Below are 20,642 nucleotides of genomic sequence, written 5' to 3'. Positions count from 1 at the left end.
GATCACCTCTTAATCCTTCTCCAGTAAGGATCTGATAAGACATGAGCTACTTTATCATTTACAAGACAGCATTTATGAAGGGGAAACTACTCTGGGTTCCATTCAGCCTGATTGGTGAATGGGGAATTAACCCATGGAATGCAGCTTTCCTGGTACACGCAGCATGGGGGCTGCCCCTTCTCCAGCCAGCAATACCCGGTTTTGTAATTGCATTGGCTGGGTGAATAGCTCAGCACAGCAGCACTTATGGGAGAGCTTTGTGCCACTGCAACCTCCCCGTCTGGAATAACTTCTCACAGCCCATCACCTTGAATCAAGACTTGTACACCAGTCTTCAAAGCGAACACTCAGATAAACCATGTTCACAGGCTGTTCAGTTCAATAGCACACTTATATGATAACGAGCAGAAAAATGAACATGCAATGTTTAGCAATAATATGCATTTCAGTTTAACCATTTAAGTTACAATTTAGCAAAGAAAAAAGCGCACTATTGATTTAAAATAGATTTATCCAGGAAAGGGTGGAAATATGATCAGAGTGAGTAAATTCGGGTGGCTTGGGAGCTTGATGAGAGCTTAAACATGAGGGCCATGAGATGCCTATTCTGCTGTTTGTTTTATGAAATATTTTCATAGTTTTTGACACTATAGGGTTTGCAGGTCAGTTCTTGCTATTTCTGAGTACAAGTATCCCCACACAAAGGATTCTCTTTGACCCCTCCCCTCTCAAAGGAAAGATGATAGTCTTTCGTACTATGCTAGGAATTGAGAGTATAAGCTAGAATCTAATGTAGGCTACATAGCCTACAAGAGTCTGAACATCATCAGTAAAAGGATGGAAGTGATATTTCTCTGAGATAGACCTGAGTGTCACATACTTGGAGAGACTTGCAATCAATTTTTCCAACTGGCCCCCGATTGTGGTGCTGAGACTTGGCACACAAATCATTTGAACCCTTCCTCAGTCACACTGAGACCTGTGAAAGAAAAATCTGGAGATTTTATTTAAAAATAGTAAATTTGCATAGTTGACAAATATGTATCACTTCATTTACATAAATGAGAGCAAGTGTCTAGATCCAAGTGCCTAAACATAAATCTACCTCCAATTCCTTTTCTATCCCATAGTAGTGACAGAAGAACTTAACTGCAAGCCCAGGTCTCCCATCTGCATGCACCTTCCTTTCCTCAAGGGTCTTGCACTTTGGCTGGGATCCCATCCCATCCAGGGCTGGTCTCCTAAAACAGTGTTTCTCAATCTTTTTAATACCAGGGACCAGCTTGCTGCCTTCCTAAACTGTGTCAGGGAGATCTCAAGGACCGGTGCCGAACACACTTGGGCAGTTAGCCTGCCCCCCTCCTCCCCCACCGCCCACTGCAGCTATGCTGCTATTTTTAGCATGCTAGTTAGATCAAAACTAGCATGGGTACATCCACCTGAGCTGGAAATTACAGTTCCAGCTGCAGTGTAGACATGCTCTAGGAGACTCAACATGTTTTCCCATATCAGTACAGAATATGGGGTGGTACAAAAAGGAACCCATGGGTTTCAGTCTGTGGGGAAAAGTCATGGTGAAAGGCAAATTACCCTCTTGGTGGGGGGGGGTTGACTTTGAATTCTTGCATTGCTGAGGGGATTCTAATCTAATCCAGTATTATGAAAAGTGCTAAAAGAATTGGCACTAAATTAGACGCAGCACCTTTTCATGTAATGATTGCAAATCTGCTGGCTTTCTGATGGCCTCCATCATTCTGTTTATTGTAAATGGAGATCAGGCAGTCAGGCACTGACATTACAACAACAGCCAAAATACGAAACACATTACATCACGTTGGAGGGCTACTTTGGTTTGTTTTATCTCAGTGCTTATTATAATGCATATGCAAGTAGGATTCTCAACATAGTTGTTTTGTTGGTTGTTTTGTAGCAATGAACGTGGATATAATCACCTGGAAACAAATACAAAACTGATTTTTTCTTCTGTAAAAATTCAAACATTCAGGATGTTAGTAATTATTAAATTAGTTTATTGTAAAATGAGAACTACATTTCCTGAAAAGTACTAAAGGGTATGGCTTACTTACTTAGAAGAATCCTTATGAAACAACATTTACATGAGATGGCTGGACTTAGGGGTAATATAAATTCTATTCATAGTATGTTGTCTTTCCCCTCCTGCCAGCTCCCCCTTTCCCTGATGCTAGGCTATGTTGCCTTGAGGACGTCTCCTGTTTCAAAGTTACAAGATTTTAATAGAATTGCAGCCACTGGGCCAAAAATCCAAATGTTTGTCTCCAGCCTCATTGGCCTCCTGGTATTTGAAATATAGATTCTGTTCAGATCATGTTGTGCAGTCAAGAATTCATTTTCTTGTTGTAAATTTTGCAAGAGATTGTAAGTCTCTCCCTGCCCCTTATAAATTTCCCACACAAGCAAATTCATTATGTGAAAGCAGTAAATTGAGAATAAAAGAAAAACATTATACAAATGTTCACCGACTGCTTTTAGTGTATGGATAGATGTTCCTAAGTTTCATAAGAAATAGTAGGAATTAATAAGTTGAATATCTCACCCATTAAGTAGGCTGATAATTTATGGGCAAAGTCTTTCAGTGGCATAATTATTTTTCTTGCCTTTGTCAAAAACCTTAAATAAATTATTCTTTTAATCAAAGATATTACACTGATGCAACTATGTTTATAATAAAACAATATTTTGCTTGTCCTCATCAGTAGTGAAATGTAACTAACATGCAAGCAAATTCCTCTTTTGAATGTTACAACTTTAAAGTTGTAGCTCATTTCTCATTGCAGTAGTTTAAGTGAAAACTCAGAGAAAAATCCTTCCTTTTCATTTTATCATTTATCCTAATGCATCCACTAGCCAATCCTTTGAGTATATCCCTTGATCTCTTTGAAAACAATTTATTAAAAAGGAATTAAAAATGGGCTCAAGGTCCAATGCATAGAAGATTATCTGTCCCTTTTCATGTTAACAGCTGGGAGTATAAAACATCTATATCTTTCATTTAACATTTTATAAGAAGAGAAAAAAGGATCATAAGAATTATGGCATATATAGAGGCAGTGGGTATATAGGGCAGCTAAGTATATTGAAAAAGTCTTACTTTGAAATGATCTAGTTGTCATGGGAATATTGTAAAACAGGGGCTACTTCTCTTACTTAACCATCACCAACAACAAGGGGGCAGAGCCTCAGCTGGGGAAGATTAGCAAAGCTTCACTGACTTCAGTGGAACTATGAGAATTTACAGTAGCTGAGGCTCCATCCCTTGCTTTAAAGTCACTCAAACAAGACACGTTTTATTAAGCAGAGCCCTAGTATTTAAAACAGAAAGTAGCGATCTGGTATATGCCAGTGCACTATGAATATTACTATAATGTACTGTATGGGTTTGAGTAGCTACATCATACCAAGAGACATTTAAAGCGTACATGAGAAAAATGTCACCAGAAATAACACATTTGATGTAATAAGCATCATGCTATATAAATTGATTTGAGCACCATGTTCCCGGATGCACTTTGACACATTATGGTCTCTACAAAGAACACAATTTGTAAGGTTTTTTTATTAAGTCTAAGACATCTTGTTTTAGATTGCAAAACTGTGTCCATCATCCCAACTAAAATTTAAACTAAACATTAATATGCTAAAGGAAAATGAACATTTGATGTAGTAGTGGCATTAACAAAACATCCAGTGTGACACATAAGCAGATTGGTACACAGTTTGTGAAGGTGCAGTGGAAGATAACTGATTTATTGTTGCATCAGTTTGTGAGAATTAAGTCCCGGTGCGGTCAGTATCACACTTACTACGTGAATAGCGAGTACATTAGTGATACACTAATATAGATAACACACAGCATTATCCAGTCTATTCTTGTGATAGGTGGCCTGTTACCTTTCACATGGAGGATGGCACTTGATGAGATAGTGCCACTAGAATTTTTAGCCCGAACAACATAGAGGCCAGCATCTGCATCACACACCTTCTGAATGAACAAAGCATGCTTTGTCTCCTTTTGTAAAAGCTTTAAGTGCTCATCTGTGGTCAATTTCTGGCCCTTCTTGTACCTGAAGCAGAGAGTCAGTTTTCAAGTCAGGTTTACATCAGTGTTTGCTGAAGCAGAATTTGCTGATTTCAGACAACCTCTACAATAATGTTAGCAGTAACAGTAATTGCCAGCAACCACTCCCCAGTTCCCTCCATTTAGACCAGTTATATTTAAACAAGATATACAAAATAGCTACGATGTTGTGTAATGTTAGAAAAGATACAAATGGGAGCCCTGATCCTGTGACCTGCACTTTACAGGCTCACACTACTGTGCCACCTCATTGGCAGCAATGGGGTTCTGCTGAGACCAGCTTGCAAGATTGGGTGCTAAGTTTCCTCTCTGAGAATTTTTGAATTTATTTTTAAATAAAATCTTGCTAACAAAGGGTTAAATTCACCTATGTCTAAAGTGTCTGCAGAAGACCATATGCATCATGTAAGCCCTGCAGTAATGGCTTAAGTGAGTCTTAAATGGTGCACAAAGCATCGTCCAAGACAAGTCCTTCAAGGAAGGATGGTTTGGTGGCTAAGGCACAGGCCAAGAACTTTGGAGACCCAGGTTCAATTCCCTGCTCAGATTCCTACGTGAACTTGGGCAAGTCCCTTAGGCCCACATCCTCAGAAGTATTTAAGTACATAGTCCAAAGAAATCACTGGAAGTCAGGCACCTTTGAGGATCTGGACTTTAGTCTCTGTGTGTGTCAGTTCCCCTCCTGTAAAATGGGGATAAGAACATTAAAGACTGGGAGGCACTCAGGTAACTATGGTGAGGATGTGGCCATGGAAGTACCTTAGATAGATTAGACAGAGACACATACATAGGAATTTCAGCCAGAGAAAACAGAAAGAGAGTGTATGAGCCTGGTGTTCCCCTCACTTATACCAATGTAAAGCTGGTGTAATTCAATTGGACCAGGTTCTGAGCTAATGACAATTAATGTAGCTTCACTGACTTCAGGGGACCTATGCCAATTTACACCACCAGAAGATCTGGCCCACTGATTTCAATGGTGGTACTGCTGATTTACTTTCTGTAAGGTAGGCCCTAATTGTCTGATTCTGTAGTTTCTACATATACTACATTTAACATTGCTCACATGCAAAACTGCCATTCCTATTATATGATATGTCTGTTAAAATATATAACTCTGTGCAATCAAAATTGGATACAATGATTGTGGACTGACTTATGAAAATAGTGAAAGTGGATTTTTTTTTACAGTAAATTGTGGCTTGAGAAAGGTTCAACTTAAAGTTTATTTTGAAAAACAAGTAAAAATCCCAGCAACATTTTCGTTTGTGCTGAATCAATGTTTAATAGCACTTAAAAACAGAATTCTAAAGACCTCTTAATTCATCAGCAATATCTTCTCAAAGTGTAGGAGACAGGGATTAAAAACTGATTACTGTATTACTGATATAGACAGAAGGTACTGAGTGTTTCAGTATTTGATGTGTTTTGCAATTCTTCAGGGAAAAATTCAGATGATTAAAAGACTACCAAAAATAAATTGTACTCCATATGTGATAGTTTATGGTATGTGGTATACACTCTCTCTCTCTCTCTGTAAATGGAGAGATGTTTCTCTATCGGTCTCTGCTTTCCATTGTAGTATTAGGTATTGCAAAAACTTGGACTAAAATAGCTCCAGGGGCATGGACCTCCATTAGCAAATTAAAGCAGAGGTTCTCTATGGGAATTTGGAGAAAATAAGTGGATGATATGGCTATGGGAAATTAGAGTTGGGTTTTATTAAAATAAGCCAGCACATAAAGTTCTAAAGATGACTTTATTGTGAAATCTTCTGGACCCTCCATCATGCTCTTAAAATCTTTAGTAAAGGATTTATCAAAAGATTTTACTCTGAAGAGATATTTATATTTCTCACTGATAAAAGTTCCTACAAATGTAATAAAAACAACATACTTTTGATGGTTAAAAACTGTGCATGGGAAACGTGGAGCAGACAGTGAATATTCAGTGAAAAACTGGAGTTCCTTCTGTATATACTTATTTTCTTTGCGTTCAGTCTCTCAATTTTTTGGGAAGAGGGGTTGCTTGCAAGTAGCTTGCAAGGCACACAGTAAGTTGGCTCTGAAGGGGGAATTTTCTTTCAAAATCATTTTAAAAAGTGGAATGTTATACTGAAAAATAATGTAACAGAAAAAAGTGTTTGATGTATTTGCATTTGAAAATAAATGTTTGCTGCTCTGATTATTCATAAAGTTGACAGCAGTGATATTATTTCAAGTGGGTTAATTGAAAAAAAAGTTTTCTTTGTAAATGGAACCATGCAGAAGTGTGGAGTGATATGGATAACAGGCAATTCTCTCTAATTTTCAGATTAGTACACATAGTTATAAGTAGTGCAATGTGTATTTCTACAGGTATATTTAGTTTTTCTCATTATAAGCTACCCACCATGTCAGTGAAGGCTCTGGAAATCCTGCTACGTCTACTTCCAAAGTCACCGGAGAACCTTCCATGACAGTTACATTGGACAGCAGTTTGGAGAAGTTAGGCGCCTGTCCAGATAGGCTGGCCATGCTGTTCTTTTCTGATACACTCTTAATCTCTTCTTGGGTGACCATCTGCCTCTGACAGCTTCTGGTGGCGTCTGATTGAAACATGAGACCTGAGACTGCATCAGGCAAAGCATGCAGCCTATCTTGGGTTTTAGTACAATTATTAATGTCATGCAATTGTTCTTGTGTTTCTGTCATGCTTTGGTGAGCTTCATTGTGTTGTGTATGTGTCTCACACACTTCACTCATCATGCTATATGCAGGCTTTGCATGTATTGTGCAGGAAGCAGTGATGTTTTCAGGTACTTCTGGTGAACTAGAAGTCAAAGGAGATTCCATTCCAAATTTTGGATAGTGATCTATGGTAGATGGGAAAAATCTCTCTAACTCATCTGATGTGGTTTCCCTTCTATGATTTGAAGTGTCAGCATAAGCAACAGGTGTTAAGAGATCAGACTCATCAGTCATTCTTTTACTGCCAGAGTTTATCTGCATTTGCAAGCTATAGGAGCTGACATGCAGACTATGAAAACTACAGCAGGGCTGCTCTTCCAGCTCAGCTTCAGAATGCAGGACGTCAGATTCAGGCATCTCGGAAAGCAAGGGCAAAGAGATATCATCAGGTGGTATACATTTATATTCCTCCCTGGAGGGCGTTTCTTCTGCCAGCAGCTCAGCCTGTAAACTATCCTCTTTGGCAGAAGGAGACAGCACCATATCCTGTGAAACGAAATCCTCACCAGCTGGGCAGACAACTGAAATATCAGCCAGTCTCGTCTCTTTCTTAAAAATAGAACAAAAAGAGAGAACAAGTAACTGTAGCGCACATCCATATTTTCATGCACAAGTTAGCAATAATATTTGGAATATTACTTCTTATTAAACTCGATCCACTCTGGGAAGCAGGAAGAAATTTGTGTGGCAGAGAATCACTAGCGGAAAATTTGCAGTTAGGTAACAGGAGCTTCAAACAGCTTGTATACAGCCTGAAAGGAAATACAATCTGAACACTTTATATTTTTATTGATATAGCACCTAATATCAGTATACAGGCTTTCATGTGAACAGGTGTTAACCAGTAGATTCCCTGTGCCCTGTGTTTACATGGATGTTTGTTAATCTGCTACTGCTTTGTGAATGGTCACCATAGTAACATGATATAGTATCTATTTCCTGCATGAGTTTGACTATACCATTCCTCCTTTATTATAGAAAAGTTACTGGGTCCTTTGAGTCTCTTGGGAAGAAAGTGGCTGGTTGCAGTTTGAGGGTTTAGGAGCTAGTCCAACAGGTTTAAGGAATTTTTAGAACATTTTAAACCTTTTTGTTTTCTGGTCAGTTGACTCAGACCTTGCCTGAATCATTACTGTGAGCAAAAACATTACTATTATTTTAATATTATAAGATCAAGTCCTAATACAGATTAATTTTCTCTAATCATATTCACAATAATTAGTTGCACGTGGCACACAATTGCATAGTTGCAGCTTCAAAACACCATGGATGTAGGCCAGGTCTACATTAGAAAATTAGGTCGGATTAGAAAATCCACACCCTTGAGTGACATAGTTAAACCAACCTTAGTCCCTGTGTAGACAGCACTAGGTTGACAGAAGAACTCTTCCGTTGACCTAGCTACTGCCTCTTGGGGAGGTGGATTACCTATGCCAATGGGAGAACAGGTCCTGTTGGTGTAGGTAGTGTTTACAATGAAGCACTACAGCACTGCAGCTGTGCCACTGTAGCGTTTCAAGTGTAGGCAAGCCCCTAGTCTGGTTTATTTAATTGCTTCTGTGCCTAGACTTTGGCTAGAGTTTTGTACGATATAATTGTGAAAGGTGCAATCACATACCCACCCATCCCATTAAACTACATTTAAACCAAAGCTTCGGCAAGGTATTTTGAGAGCACAGTCCCTTTTTTGTGGTCCAGTGCTCCTGTTAAGCTCTGTATAAAATATTTCCTCAATCAGCCAAGTGCATTAATTGACTGTATAGGTCTCCAATTTTCTGTCACTATCTCCATCCACCACACATATTGTCACTAACAAAGAAGCACCTGGAGTGTGTGTGTACATGCGCAGTCCTAGCTGGCAAGGGTGCAGCTGAATCTTCTTAGTGGCCTCCAAGATAAGTGTTCAGTGACCACTTCAACAGATCTTTCCTTCCGCATTGTTAGTTAAGTGTTGCTCTGCTTGTAACTACTTTTACTGGTCTTTGGCACACACAGTAAACAAGACATTCAGCAGTAAAAGAAAAAGATCTGTCAGGCCCCTGGGCAGATATAAGTCCTAACATGGCACCAACAACATATCTTCGTTGTTCAACCCTGGCACTTTGGCCGCTTCAGTTGTGGTGATTCCTTACACATACACATCAGTCTTTTTTGGTGAACTGACTGGAAAAAGCAGGAGTTCTACTGCTTTTATTCTGCCTGAAATGATTAATTTGGTCAAGAAATGAAGTGGGCTTGGAATTCATTTGCTATAAACATCCACCATTTGATGAACTCTGACCTCACAAATATTGAAAAGAGAATAGAAAATGGGTGTGAACATGGCAAATAAAAATTTCAGTTCTTAATTGGCTGAAAAGCGTATGAATGATTTCCCCTGCTATTCACTCAGATCTAGTCAAGACTACTGCATCAAGCCAAGATGTTAGGGTTGGTGATATTGTCAATTGTTTATTAGAGCTTTGATTAATTGCTAACCGGACATATTGAACTCATTTGACCTTCCGATATTGTCACGGATATCTGCTTCAGCTTCAGTCCTGCCCAGGCTTGCACATCACTGAGCCTTGAGGCTGTATCTGGAGTTCCAGAGACCAAGATCAGACTCTATGTAGTACTTCAATAACAAAGTTAGACTAAGTCTATTTATTAGAATATTACCAGAGTGAGACCCTCCTGGAAGAATATTAAAGCCTGAGCAGGCATATTTTAAAATGATAGGACTAAGTAATTTCTAAACAGCTAGTCTCTATGCTCTGAATGATATCAATGGCCCAGGTCCTTCCCCTTAGTAAGGCTGCTTTGTTCCACTCCATCTATATAAAGTGACCCCAAAGTAGATATAGACTACCATGGAGAGGCCACACCAACTAAGAGAATCTTTCAGTGGCATACAGCAGCTAGCCTAAAAGGCTGTGTAGCATGAGAAAAGAAGGTGTATATTGGGCTTTCCTACACCCCAGCAATCTTCAGCTGCTGTAATGGCTGATAGATAGGTTGACTGGCAACTGGAATAAATTTGAGCATCCTTGAGACTGCTCTAATTTAGAGCGGGGATTTGGGCCTGGTGTGCAACAGACCCAGGACTGAGGAAGTACGAAGGTGTGTATGCCGCAGCTAAGGACCAAAAGGCTGAATACTAATACTGAAACAACTGAATGGAACTGAGTCCCAAAATTTTAGGTGAAATCCTGGCTCTATTGAAGTCTATAGCAAAACTCCCACTGATTTCAATCGAGTCCGTATTTCACTCTGTAATTAAAAAAGGGAGCCCAGGCAAGACTTGGTATTGGAATGGGAGTAACACACAGTATGTTAATTAAGCTTACTTCCAGTTCATCAGCAGAAAGGAAGCCTTTTGTTTTTAAACAAACAGCTTATTGTTAGCTGTGTTGCACCAAGACTTCACACAAGTTAGCTTGTAGCATTCTTCATCCATATGGTCAGATTGTCAAACATTATCTTAAATATTATCCATCATCAGCTATCCTAGTTTTCTTTTTTTTTTAAATTTTACTTGAATTTACCACCTCCCACCCTGAGGAATATTTCACATTTATTATGTTGCTTTATTTACATGTACTTAGATGAATCAGGATCCTGAGGTTCCAATCTGTTATTTATAATAAAGAAATTAATCCCAGTACTTTAAATATTTCTCTTGTATTGCTTGTCAAATAAGTCCCATATTTAGGCACTGACAATTTGGGAGTTTTTGTATGCATTTTTTCTGAATATCTGCTGAATAAAAACAATTTAGCCCATTAAGATTTTCATTCCTTTAAATACATGTGTGATCATGTATTGTAATTCTTTGAGTCAGTCTTACTTGGTTCCATCATGCATCATCATCAGCATGCACAGTATTATTTGGTTATTTATTTCTGATCTCTACTGCATGTAACTCAGGCAATAAGAAAGGTGACTGAACTGTTTTCAGGTGAGCATGAAGAAGATAATTTGCTGCTGATTTAGTGTTGTTGCCTATTTGATATAGAGCCTTGTACCAATTGCCCTACAGATTATGTATGACATGTCACCATGCTGAACTGCTGACAGCTGTGATTGTGTTCCATCACATTTTCATTAGAAGCCTGCTCTGCTATCATTTACACTGACACAAATCTGGAGTAACTCTACTGACTTACTGGAATTACTTTGGACTTACATCAGTGTAACAGAGCAGAAACTGATCCTCAAAATCAGTCTGTCAGAGTTTCAGCATCCTCTGTTAATTACTCAATTGTAGGGCAAAAGTTCCTTTGAGACTAGGGGAGAATTTGCTTAAGTTTTGATTTTTAAAAATTAAATGTCAGAATGAACCGTAGATACCTTTTTAAGATGGGTGGTGAAAAGCATATTATTGTTTTCCATTTTAATTCTGATTTCTGGCCTTTCAGTGAGTGTATCTGACTCCACCTACAAGGAAAAAAAAATTAAGCAACATAAATCATTTAGGTCTCCAGTACCCAAACATTTTGATAGATAAAAGCACTAGTCTTTCAACTTTCAGTCTGGTTCAAATCCAGCCTGATCTGCAATAATTTATTACATTGTCTGTTAGGAGAAATAAGAATGTGAGGGTATTGGGGAATATTAAGAGTAGGGAACTAAAAGAGTACCTTAAGTATTATAATAAGAGTAACCCCCCTAATATTATTCCCATGAGCCTTACTGTATTGTAAATGGACAGGGCAGAGTTAGACTCTACTCATGGGAAGGTGGAATCCTGTGGATACAGTCCCACATTAAATAGGGAGAGGAGTAAGAAGCAGCAGCAGACAGAGATGGGAGTGGCAAGGAATAGAAATGGAGAAGAGGGATCAAGTGACTAAAACTGAATATTACAATTCCACTGAGGAGGATGTGACAATCTCACCACTGGTTGAGAAGAGGAATAAAGGAAAGGAGGAAGGGAGCAGAGCAAGTTGGACAGGAGGTAAGGGGAGGAAGAGGAGAAAATGGAAAGTGAAGGGATGGGGAAGAACTACACCGATCATGCCTATGTTGAGGGAGGCTTTCAGCCAGTTGAAGTGACAGAGTACAGACCTCTTAGCAATGCACCAAAATTTTTACTTTAAACAAAGTTCCAGTGCAGAAAAATTTACTAACCTCTTGCTTTGCTTTGGTAACTTTCTTATATGTCTCCTGCCTGTTTCTTTCTTGTTTTCTTGGTATAGTGGCTGACTCCTCAACAAAACCACCTGTATCAGGTGTTTTTTCTTTTAACACATCTTCCTGTTATATAAAGAGAAACTTCAGGGACTGAGCACTACAAAGTAATAGTTGACTGTTTTTTACACTAACATCCTGTACATGGTGGTAAAGTAAACATTTGAAATATATACTACAATCTGTTACCAATACAGTGTAAATTGGTTATGGCAGACCTATTAGGCAAAACCTGATTTGTCCATCTTATGCAATATCTAGGATATGCATGGACCAAAGGTGACAGAAGCTTTTCTAGGGTAGGGAAACTGAAGACAGTACATGGAAATGTCTGGAGAGCTGACCTGTTTGGCAAGGAAGCTGGGAAACTTCAAGGAGACTGTTCCCAGAAACAGGGGCAGCAAAGGTAACAGAAAATATTATGGAAGTGGAACCTTTAGAAAGAGCACATAACTAAAACGTGGGTATAGATTTTGTGGAACTTGTTCTGGAAAGGGAAGGAGCCATTAGAGAATCCCCAAGAAGTGCAATATGATTCTAAATGTCTAGAGGATGGAGAGGAGAAAGTGCTCTATCTCTAAAGCAACAGCCACATAGATGATCTGTTTGGCTTGGGAAACTAACTCTCTCCCCACTGTCTGGGCCCAGATTACACAGATTTTACATCAATGATGTATCATTTTCTTTTGGCTGACTGACATGCATTTCTATAATATTTTGTCATCTGAATACCTCTCGGAAGACTGCACAATCTCTTATAAATAGGCATGTGCATAGCATAAATTCAACCTACCATACTGTATTTTATTAAGGCAGCATAAATTCTTTAAGAACTGGTAAGACAGAAATCTAGATTTTAGCTTCAAAGGACACCAATGTGCTGCAAACCAAGGAAAGCCAGACACTCTATAGTTATAGTTTTATACTTATCACTTCAGCTGAGTGGAGTAAAGTTACAGTCCTGAATATGTGTCTGACGACGTGGGTATTGACCCACGAAAGCTTATGCTCCAATACATCTGTTAGTCTATAAGGTGCCACAGGACTCTTTGTTGCTAGTCCTGAATAAGTCTCTCTAGCAAAAATGCTATCTCACCATTTTTCCATTCAACTATGAGAATACCATTACATGTAGAAAACTGCTCTATTGTGCACTGCAGTGCTCTTTCTAGAAGCCAGCTTATTTTTCTGGAAACCAACTTTTGTATTTCCCTTGAAAGAAACCCAAAGTAATTTTCTTTTTGATATCTGACAGCCATGTCAGATTACGTATGACAGTGTAAGGTGACCTTGTTGTATGTGTGCGTGCACGTGATTTTATTGCTTTTTAAAAAAAGATAAAAAAGGAATCAATTCTGTTGGCTGAGAACACTGTGTATATATTCAGACACTTTACTGGATAATTTATTCATTAAAAGATGCAGGTGAAAGCCAGTCAGACATATTGTGAATGGACTATACGAGTATTAGTTTAATCTCTGAGAACACAACAGATCTCAGGAAAGGAATATCTTCCATTTGGTGAAGAGTACAGGTTGAGGAATAATCCTCTCTCCCCCGCCCCCACTTCAAGCAAATTTCACCTGTGATACTATTCCTTTTGACTGGTTAGAACTTATTTCTCTGAACATTCTAAGAGTGTTATTGAAATAAAAGGTTACAATGATCAGTTAAGAGTGTTTGATGGTCCGGAGCTGAGCATCTGACTTGATTTGCACTTGTTATTATTTCATTAATGTATTCGTTTTTAGAAAACAAAGTGTCCACAGGTAATGGGCTCTCGTTCTATGCACTGGGTGCCTAATTTTTACATGAAAACACAAAAAACAAAAGGACTGCCCATCAAATAATCCCTCCAACTCTCAGTCCATGTCCTCCATAATAGTGCGAGAAAAGAGAAAATATAAATAATTTATAAATGCATAAAAAAGTTAGCCTATTGCTTTTAAACACAGTCCTAAGTTCACAAAGCAGTCAAAGAAACAAAGAAATTTCATGTGGTGAAGACACTATTATCATCCAGTGAGTTTCATTCTAAAATGGATGTTTGCTCAAACATCCCAAGGCATGTTTTGAAAGATATCCAGATATAAAGGAGGGATACCTAGGAGGAATTAACTGTCTTTTGAAATATATACAGAGAAGGCAAGTTACTTGTGTATTTCACTTCTCCATATCCATGATCAAAATAGTTATTTGAAATAGCCCAACTCCCTTTGAAATGCCCACATGCAAATTAGGAGGAAACTAAAAGACTTCCTTGTCAAGAGACAAGGGATAATGAACTGAAGCAAATATGCTTTAACTTGGAAAATTATTAACTCACGAATAATACATAATCACAACAATGTCCAAACATCGTAATTAAAAAGTTTAGACATCTGAACACAAAGCCTCAGAGGGAATATTGAGTTATGGGAGGAGTAGAGGGGACAGGCAGCTATCTGGCCCACTGCCCTTGCTCTGGGAAAAAACCCAAACAAAAGCCAAAGATAAACGTGCCAAGGGAACAAGCTGTCAGCATGGGAGGTAAGTGAATTACTGAGATATAAAATGTATTTGCCAAAAAACTCTTTGTTAAAAAGAGCTATGCTAGAAGCTGCATGCCACTTGGGTCAAGCTAACACAAACAATATTATACTTTCCTTTCAAAAGCACAACTGTCAGAACACCTGGAAAGGAATGGTTACAGGATCCAGATGGTTTCCCACTGCCACATAATCCTTTCACTATTCAGGGTCACCCCCACAACCTCAATATTGTCCCCTAAAATTTGCAAAAATGGCTGCAAGAAATAAAAAAAATTGCTAGGATTTCAAAATTCCATTTCTCATTCAAAGGATCCAATTTAAATTGAGTTGACACATACAATCTTCAGGAATGGAGAACTGCTCTGACAGATCCTATGAGGCCCATTAAAGTGGGTTCCTGTCCTGAAGACTTTAGCAAGGCCATCGCAGAAGGCTATAGGAGGGGAAGACTTATCTACATTGACTGATCTAATTCTCATTTACATTCCTTTATACTGCTTTGACAGTGCAAAAAGGTGTTAGTGTGAATGAGAATTAGGCTCTTAAATCTTTAAGAACTTAAAGTCCTAGCTCAATAGCTTAGCGTTTACATGGATAAAAGCTTCTGCCTTTCTATGGCCCCAGTCAGTCCATGCCTCTAATTCCTGCACCTCTGTCCATTACCCTCATTTTCCCCCTTCATCCTCTATGCCCTGACAGTTTCCTGTCCATGCACATTTGAACAGAACAGAGCATTTTAACACCTAACTACATTTATAAGGAATCAGAGCTGGGGCTCTCTTCAGCCTGATTGAAAAAAGACAAAATATCAGTTTCTCATTTGCTCTTAATTTGTGGTCTGGGTCTGGGGAAGGAAAATGCTGTTTCTTTCCCTCAGGGCCCCTGCTCATACTTCGTATGCCTCTTCTTTGTACATCTGCTCTAACAAATTTCTAGTCAATCCCCTCTCTGCCTACCTCAGTGTGCTTGTCTTCACTACTGGGGTAAGTCAACCTAATTTACTCTACTCCAGCTACGTGAATAACGTAGCTTAGGTTGATTTACCGCGGTGTCTTCACTGCACTGCATCTCCCGTTGACTTAACTTAATCTTCTTGGAGAGCTGGAGTACTACGGCTGACTGGAGAACTCTCTGCCATTGATTTAGCTGGTCTTCACTAGACCAGCTAAATTGACCTCTGCTGCATTGATTTCAGCAGTGTCAATCTCTATGTAGTGATGACCAGCCCGAGGTGATACCCCATCATAAACACATTTATATGATGTATTTTTTTAATTCAGGGGGGCAGGATCAATTGGGGAATTAAGAGGGAATTAAAAAGACTCTTCAGCAAGGCCAACAAAGCAAAACAAATCTGGAAGCAAAGGTATGAGATTAAAAAAGTTAAGGAATTGCTCAAAAAGTCAACAACAGGGAAATGTTTTAAGCACCTTAGCTTCAAACGTCTCCAAACTTCTAAGAAAATTTTTATCATGAGATATAATTTAGTATGTGCAATTTTTGAGGGTTTAGTTTCTTTGGGGAGAGGGGGAAGGAATTGAGCTTATAATAGGAATCTAGCTTCATTCTTAACTATGGAGTGGCTACTGCAATTCCATAATTCCTGCTTAATCAATATATTGTAACTAAATGGTTATGTATAAATAAGTATGTTTATCAGAGTGTTAGGTTAGAAATACTATTATTCTGCTTTAGCATTTATTTTATGATTCTGTTTTTTAAACTGAAGTTACTCCTTTTAACACAATTTGACAGTAATTTTTGGTGAGGGATGGGGGCTGGTGGTGGAGAGAAGTCAAGACTGGCTGTTTGACATTCCCAGAAGTAAGGCACCTAAGTCTTGTGACATTAAAGGAAGTGGAAACAGGAGAAGTACTTGAACTGTGAATTTCCTTCTCAAAAGGTTGCTTGAGGGCTCTAATGGCAGTGAGAAGGGAGTACAAGGAGAGTTTAAAAGGCCAGGAGGACTGTAGTTATTAGACACAGCATTATGTCTGTGCTGTAATAGAAGAATAACTGGTAAGAGAGCCCGTTTTGCTGTAAAAATCTGTGTCATTAAGAAGTACACTCTCCCCCTCAAATTGTCTCACTATAGTTTCTGAACACAAAATACTTATCAAAATACTGGCATTATATAAGCTATTTTAAAAGTGTCATGATATATTCGCCAAATAAAATGAAATTACCACAATCTGTTCTTCAAGTTCTCTTAAAGAGATACACAATTCATCAATAGAATCAAGAACTTCTTTATGTCTTTTTATTGTTCTCTCAATATATTTCTTTCCTTCTTCAAAACCTACAGTCAGAAACAAACAGCACAACAATGAAACCAATACAATATTATATCAGACAAATAATTGCACTTTTCTGTAGGCTCTGTTTTGTTCCATTAGTTTTACAGTATAGGGTAAAATCCCTCCTAACTTAAAGCTTTATGGTTACGGGCCCTCACAATCTATCCAAGTCTTTTGAGTCAGTTCCTCCCTGACTAAACAATGTCACTAACCAGCTGACAAATGATTTTAAAGGGAAAGTGGACCCTATAAGTCTCTCTAGGGCTAACAGCTCTTTTATTCAGCCAGGGAAAACTTAAAAGGGGGGTTTCAGTCCAAAAATTATGGTGACCTCCCTGTCAAGGGGGAAAAAACAGTTAAGGGGATGAGGAGGCTTTTCCCAATATAAGGGTGTACAGAATGTGAAGGAACCGCCAGCAGCATTTCTGACTGATTGGTGTCAAGAAGAGTCTGTCCCCCACACCCTATTCTACAGTAGTTAGGGTTAAAATGGTGAGCATGGCAGATAGACAGAGGCTGCTGGCCCCCTCCACACATAATTTTCAACTCTGAAAAATGTTTAACTTACTGGGTACCTAAGTACATATTAAAATTGTAATCTCACCATTTGGCTTATCAGTTTTCACTAAGCAGCCCAGGACTGAGGATGCCTCTTTTCCCAGCAGCGGGTGACACGGCATGAGCTCCTCTAGTCATAGGGCTTTAACACTAACCCACAGGCTATGTGGCAGATGATTAGGTGGCTTAGCTAAGCAAGGACTGGAGAAATGAATGACATCATCAGACCCTTTTTTCCTGCCCCCGTGTTTATTTTGTTGGGTTCGGGGCTTGTACCTTGGGCTGTCCTTTTCTTCTGGATATGTTGGCCAATTGTGCAGTTAGGTTTCCCAGCCTTCTAGGAGCTACTACACTAAAGATATTTTCTGACAAACTGGGGTGTAGTTAATGCATTGAATTTATAAGGAACTCAGGACCTAATTTTAAAGGACCTCCTGATTGTGTGCACTCAGTTCTTGTGTGTGCAGCCATTTGCACAACCTGCACTTCTAAATGTAGCCAAGCAAATACAGGTTTTATTTGCATAAAGTGGTATGTATCCCCAATTTGTATTCTGAAAAATGTGGCCCTCAGTTCTGTGACTACCAAAAATGGTTATGAATTTCTTGAGCTTTCATGGACTTTTCATGGGCACTTAATCAAGTGTTATCAATTATGCAAATAACTGAGCACAGGTGCGGTATGTTCTATCTAGCCCACAACATTAAGCAGAGGGCAGCTGCATTCTGTATTAGCCAGATTTTCTGAGGGGCATCTACAGTTCCCTCCAGTTGGAGCCTGATAGATCAAGTAACTAGAAAGTCGCTGGGAGATAACAGGAAGAGAATCCAGATCTTCTGACTTCCAGGCTTGTGCTTAAAACACAATCTTCCCTTCTGTCACTATAACATCTACAGAGCAATCAGCCAGCTACTACATTAGAGAGACAAGGTGGGTGAGGTAATATCTCTTACTGGACCAACTTCTGTTAGTGAAAGTCAAGCTTATATCTCCAATATCTTGGGATGGACATGACTATACCAACACTGCATACAGCTACGTACGTGACATACATAATGCAATAATCAAATACCCCTAGTTATAAAGAGTGTTAATGTAAAATATTCATTCAGCTCCAAATCTATAGCTATAAAATACTTCAACTTCATAGATTTTCCAGTTACAAAACACAGTTAACCATAAAGTCTTAATTCTAATCTCATAAAAACTTCAAGGAGATTTAATTTAGACTTCAGGGTAACTCAGAGTGCAGATGGAAAAGCAAATGGCCAATGAACTTTCCAGAACTTAAATTCTGATTTATGTTTTTTAACCCTTAGTTCTGCAACATCTCGTATTTCTCAGCCTCAGAACATTGTGCTCCCCACAACCTTAAAGGTGGAGGGCTTTCTCTAGCCAGTGTGAAGAACAGCAGTTATGGCTACTTTAAGGCTCCCCCTCTCCTTTGGGTTAAGTAGGGAAGGAAAAGAAGAGCAATTGCTTGAGCAAAGGGCTGAATGGAAGGGGCTCATGTGGGCCACTGGCCCATGCACACCTGAGAGAGAGAGAGATGGTATTTATACTTCGTTCCTTTCAGAGCAGCAGCAGTGGTGGCTTCTAGATAATTGGATACTTCTAGAAACAGCTGCCCGATCAATATCTTAAAACAGCATTTGATTTTAACCTCATGGGATTTTTTTTTTTAAAGAAATAAATGTAGGAATTAAACAAGCCCTTGCTTTCTCCTGTCCCAAACTGTTTGCATTTGGTCAACAGCACATCACTAGGCACCTTAAGGGAGTCATTACCATATAAGTGTTTAGCGAGGTCAGTAATCTGCTGAATTCTTTCCTCTTGTTGAGGCACCATAGGCTTGATAAATTTATTGAATTGCTTGTAGAGAATTGCCACTGCTTCCCTCGTTTTACACTCTGCAGAATACTTCCCAACTCTAACGACTGTAGCACTTGCTTCTTCATACCAAAACTGACACTGGCATGTATTGGAGAGGGAAAAACCATAGCATTTAAGAAATGGATACAACAAAGATTTATAAAAATGAAACAAATATTGACAATAAGAGCTTTTGGTGCAGTAGGTTTGTCCTAATCTTGTGTGTCTTTGAATAACATCAGGAAAGATGAGAAGTGACACAAATAATGTTCAGAAAATCTGTGGTGACAGCATAACCTGATGAATGATAACTCATTTGCAATATTATTCCTACAATCAAGAGTTGATGAATTTTCTGTTAGGTTGCATTGGTCTCCATACAAATGCACTCTCTTTACAAGCAAAATTATATCCTTTTTAGTTACTACCTTTCGAACCTCAGTTTGGGCTGGGAACCAAGTCTGTACTCTTATGCATCAGTAGAAATTCTGCAGGACAAATCAAACCCTCAGTTACACCTGTTATAACTCGATGGACTTCAAACTATGACTTCAGTTACATCTGTGAAACCCAAGGTCTTCTATGAGGTTGCACAGATTTAACGCACTGGAAATTACAACTTGATCTAATGCCCTCAGAAATCATTGAAGGTCTTTCTATTGAGCTCAGTGGGCTTTAGAGCACATCCTCAGTGAACAATTTAGAGTGATAATGCACAAAGGGGAACAGGATCTGGTGTTCACTCAGTCTTAGCTGTGTTAGCTCTGCAAGGCTAGCAGGCATAAAATTCACTAACTTTTTTGGTCATTAAGATCAGAACTGATGACTCTGCATACACGAGTCAAAAATCTGTTGAGTGAGGTGGTGCTATTTTTACAGTTCAGTAAAAAAGAATAATTACAAAACACTTTTTCAGAATAAAATCATTCTTTAAAGTTTAGCATTGGGAAATTCCAGCTCTTTCCAAGGAGTGGGGGACTGAACAAATATAATTGCACAACTGCTGCCAAATTGTTCACCTCCTCAGGAATGAACTGGATTTTGGGAATGTTTATTGACAGTGAGGAAATTGTTTTGTCCAAGGCTTAACATTTTGATCTGTCATGAAGGAAAGTTATCAGTCACGCATTTAGATTAGAATGAAGAACTGAAACAGCTTTATTGCTAAAAATAAATGACCATGATGATAGGAATGTGCTTGATGAACAGAAGAGCAAAATGCTGCTAGAAATTTGTCTTTAAAAAACGTTCAACACTACCTTATGGAGCCTATTTTAGCTATTTTACAGTGCAATTTTAGAATTCTCCAGAAGGGTAGTAAATGAAATGCTGTTGTGGATTTGAGGTTTCCAGGGGCGGGTGGAGG

General features: G+C 38.8%; 1 protein-coding gene across 5 annotated transcripts in view; it reads right to left on the bottom strand.

The window, feature by feature from the left end:
* The window catches only part of CCDC141 (coiled-coil domain containing 141), a 155,463-nt gene that overhangs the window by 14,061 nt on the left and 120,760 nt on the right, over window positions 1-20,642 (bottom strand). The window contains exons 20-26 of one of the 5 annotated variants that reach the window (XM_039494686.1): window positions 19,192-19,375; window positions 16,736-16,848; window positions 11,959-12,084; window positions 11,179-11,265; window positions 6,509-7,395; window positions 3,931-4,103; window positions 1,609-1,952 (exon numbers count right to left, since the gene is read on the bottom strand). In XM_039494686.1, the coding sequence (XP_039350620.1) occupies window positions 1,873-1,952; window positions 3,931-4,103; window positions 6,509-7,395; window positions 11,179-11,265; window positions 11,959-12,084; window positions 16,736-16,848; window positions 19,192-19,375 (1,650 nt within the window). In that variant the 3' untranslated portion in view covers window positions 1,609-1,872. Of the gene's footprint in view, window positions 1-1,608; window positions 1,953-3,577; window positions 4,104-6,508; window positions 7,396-11,178; window positions 11,266-11,958; window positions 12,085-16,735; window positions 16,849-19,191; window positions 19,376-20,642 lie in introns of those variants that run through there. The other 4 variants (XM_039494689.1, XM_039494690.1, XM_039494687.1 and 1 more) reach the window with 4 other exon arrangements.

The sequence above is a fragment of the Mauremys reevesii genome, linkage group 11 (assembly GCF_016161935.1).
Source record: "Mauremys reevesii isolate NIE-2019 linkage group 11, ASM1616193v1, whole genome shotgun sequence".
In the NCBI taxonomy this organism is placed as follows: Eukaryota; Metazoa; Chordata; order Testudines; family Geoemydidae; genus Mauremys; species Mauremys reevesii.
This window is presented reverse-complemented; position numbering and strand designations above follow the sequence as displayed.